Source organism: Hipposideros armiger, unplaced genomic scaffold (assembly GCF_001890085.2).
Source record: "Hipposideros armiger isolate ML-2016 unplaced genomic scaffold, ASM189008v1 scaffold_919, whole genome shotgun sequence".
In the NCBI taxonomy this organism is placed as follows: Eukaryota; Metazoa; Chordata; class Mammalia; order Chiroptera; family Hipposideridae; genus Hipposideros; species Hipposideros armiger.
Window position 1 is genome coordinate 6,353 of NW_017732269.1, and position 2,799 is coordinate 9,151.

A 2,799-nucleotide genomic window follows, 5' to 3' on the forward strand; every position below is an offset into this window, starting at 1 on the left:
TCCACCAACAACACTGATTATTGATAGACTGAGACCAGTACAATGTTGGTTTTTATATATAACGCACAGGGTGTTTACCTTTACTTTGTGGGGGGAATAGGGAAAAGTATGTCTACTCCATCTTCCTAGTAGTGCAAATCCAATAATTTACTTTTGTGGGCTCATTTTGATGACAATTAAAAAGTTACCAGATTTTACCAATCTTGTAATAATAGTCTTATAGATATTCATAGGTTTAACTAAAAAATAGAGTACAAACCATGGAATTCACGCACTCTTACCTTGTTCACTGCCATGTGTACAAATGTTAAGATTGACATATGCACAAGCAGGGCCAGGCTCGGATGATCCTCTGGTGAGTGTAATTTCCAGGTCAGACCCCTTTAACTGAGCACAAGGGAACATGTGATAGCGTAACCACAGCATCTGATCACAGTGTCACCAACTAACATAGCAAGTATTTCTTCTACGAACAAGAGGTCTATACAATTCTGAGAGCATATTTAATCATGTCACTAAAACAGTCAAGAGCTGCAATTCTTCCCTCATTTTTTTCTTTTTACCTTTTTTTTAAACTATGTAAAATAGAAAATGAAACCATCTTGTAAAGTGCCCCGCTGAAAACAGTCACTTTCAGCCCTTGCTTGTCTGTCTTATTTGTCCCACATAAAGTTGGAACAAGACAAGGAGCAAGTGATTGAATAAATGACTGACTGACAGAATTTCTTTGCTTGTTATAAATAACCAACTTTGGCCATGTCTTGATACCAGATTTCCATAGTTACATCTAAAAAGTACCAATAAAAAATGAAATTGTAATTTTATGTATAACCTACTACCATAAAAGTTAACCGCTTTCCAAGTCAATTGACATTTACTTTAACAATAATTTCCAGAATCCACAATATTGACTTTTCTAGTTTTAGGTGCAACAGGCCCATATAGCCATCTGATCTCCTGACAATTCTTATGTACTTCCTGGTGAACTTCCCCAAGAGAACTGTCATGAGAGCAGCTCTACCTTCCCACCCTGTCTCCTATTCTGGACATCGTCTCTCTGACCCTGCTGACCACCATCCAGAGCAACACTTCAGGACTGGGCACTGTATCAGTCACTACTGAGGGGACAGAATCTCAAGGTGTGACTAAACAACCTTAACATAAAATCTAATTAATATTAAATGTCTTAATAGTTCAACAGAACTCAGAACTTACCTGCATTTTTTCTTGAATAAGGATTTTATCTGATGGAGGAACTGGATATGGTTTCAAGGGAGCTTTTATGGTGGCACATATGAACTCCGTGTGGCTTTCAATAATGGTATTTAGATACTTTCCTTCAGACTTTGCTGTGTAATAAACTATTATTTCATCAGTTGGAACCACATTGCACTGAAAGCACATACAGAAAATTTAAAAAGGGAAGCACTTTGTTAATCAAAATGTAAGGTGCTGTTGAACAAGGGGTGACAACTGCATCCTGAATCATTATAAAAGGTACAGTCACCTGCCCAGTCCTCCTCTGAAACAAAGGAGCGACACAGCGAGAGCCCACTCAAAGCTCTGAACTGAGACAGAGCTCACAAGCAGCCTGCGTGTCTGCTGAAAGTGGCCTCTTCAGACCCTGAGCCACAGACCTAAAACGCGGCCTATAGAGGGCTGGTGGGAGCTCTCCTAACTCTCGCATCTGGCGGGGGGCAGTCAATGGGCTCTGTGTGCCTGCCCTGACCCTCAGCTCCCAGATAAAGAAGAATCAGCCCTCTGTCCAGATCCAACAATCTCCCCACCGAGCTAGAAGCCCTTCTATGCTGACTTGACTGCACCTCTGCTCTCTTCAGAGAAACCCAGTAATCTCTGATGACTTTTTGCACCAGTCAGGATGGCTATTGATTCAGATGATTTTGTGGAAGCCCCAAGGAACTGAAAGAAGAGAACAAGGGGCACAGGTTGGATGAAAACTCCTGGTTAGAGAAACAAAAGAGCCATGTCCAGCTGGGGAGTGAACAAGTGGGAAGAGGAAAGGGCCTAACTTTCCTGCAGAGTGCGATCTGCATGGACTACAGATTAGTAACTAATTATCATTAATCTGTTACTACTGTTTATATTACCTACCTCTCCCATGCTTCCCAACAACCATAATGAAAAAACAAATGAAACCCCAAAACAGTAGCTTGTTCTTAATCTGACAAACCTTTTTGCGAAGTTTCTGGATGCGATTGATGACTTCCCGAGCCATCCCTTCATCCACCATTGACTGATCAGGGCTGACATCTAAGAGAACCAAAACCTGTAGGAGCGAACAGAGCGTACCATGCCAGGAATCAAATAAGGAAAAATGGTTCTTTTTAAACTCAGCAAAACACTATTTAAAACTAAATTCCGAAGTCTAATATGCAGCATTATTTATTCAAAAAACTGAGCAAAGGACATTGTTAATGCAGATTCTTCACAGTTCAAGTTCTTGTTTGTAAGCAGGGATTCCTTCCTCTCTGGAGAGAGGCGCAGCTTCCTTTTCTTCCTCAGGATGCTGCTCATAAGAGATCCTGAGACCGGCTTTGTTAGTCTCTCATGTAACTCTGCTGTTTGTCTATCTAATAAATAATACCAACTCTTTTGATGCATAAGATCAACAGTCATGAAGCCCTGACAGCAGCACAACTTTTTTTTTTTAATATTATTATTTGGTTTATTTTATTTTATTTTATTTTTTTTTATTGTTAGTTTCAGGTGTACAGAACAATGCAATAGTTACCCTTTTCACCCTCACAAAGTAACAACCCCCCTCCCCCCATCCACTGC

General features: G+C 40.3%; 1 protein-coding gene across 2 annotated transcripts in view; it reads right to left on the reverse strand.

The window, feature by feature from the left end:
* Window positions 1-244: 244 nt before the first annotated feature.
* The window catches only part of IARS1 (isoleucyl-tRNA synthetase 1), a 77,256-nt gene continuing 74,701 nt past the window's right edge, over window positions 245-2,799 (reverse strand). Inside the window, exons 28-30 of one of the 2 annotated variants that reach the window (XM_019630524.1) lie at window positions 2,192-2,287; window positions 1,216-1,392; window positions 245-387 (exon numbers count right to left, since the gene is read on the reverse strand). In XM_019630524.1, coding sequence (XP_019486069.1) covers window positions 268-387; window positions 1,216-1,392; window positions 2,192-2,287 — 393 coding nt within the window. In that variant the 3' untranslated portion in view covers window positions 245-267. The remainder of the gene's footprint in view (window positions 388-1,215; window positions 1,393-2,191; window positions 2,288-2,799) is intronic. The other variant, XM_019630523.1, reaches the window with a different exon arrangement.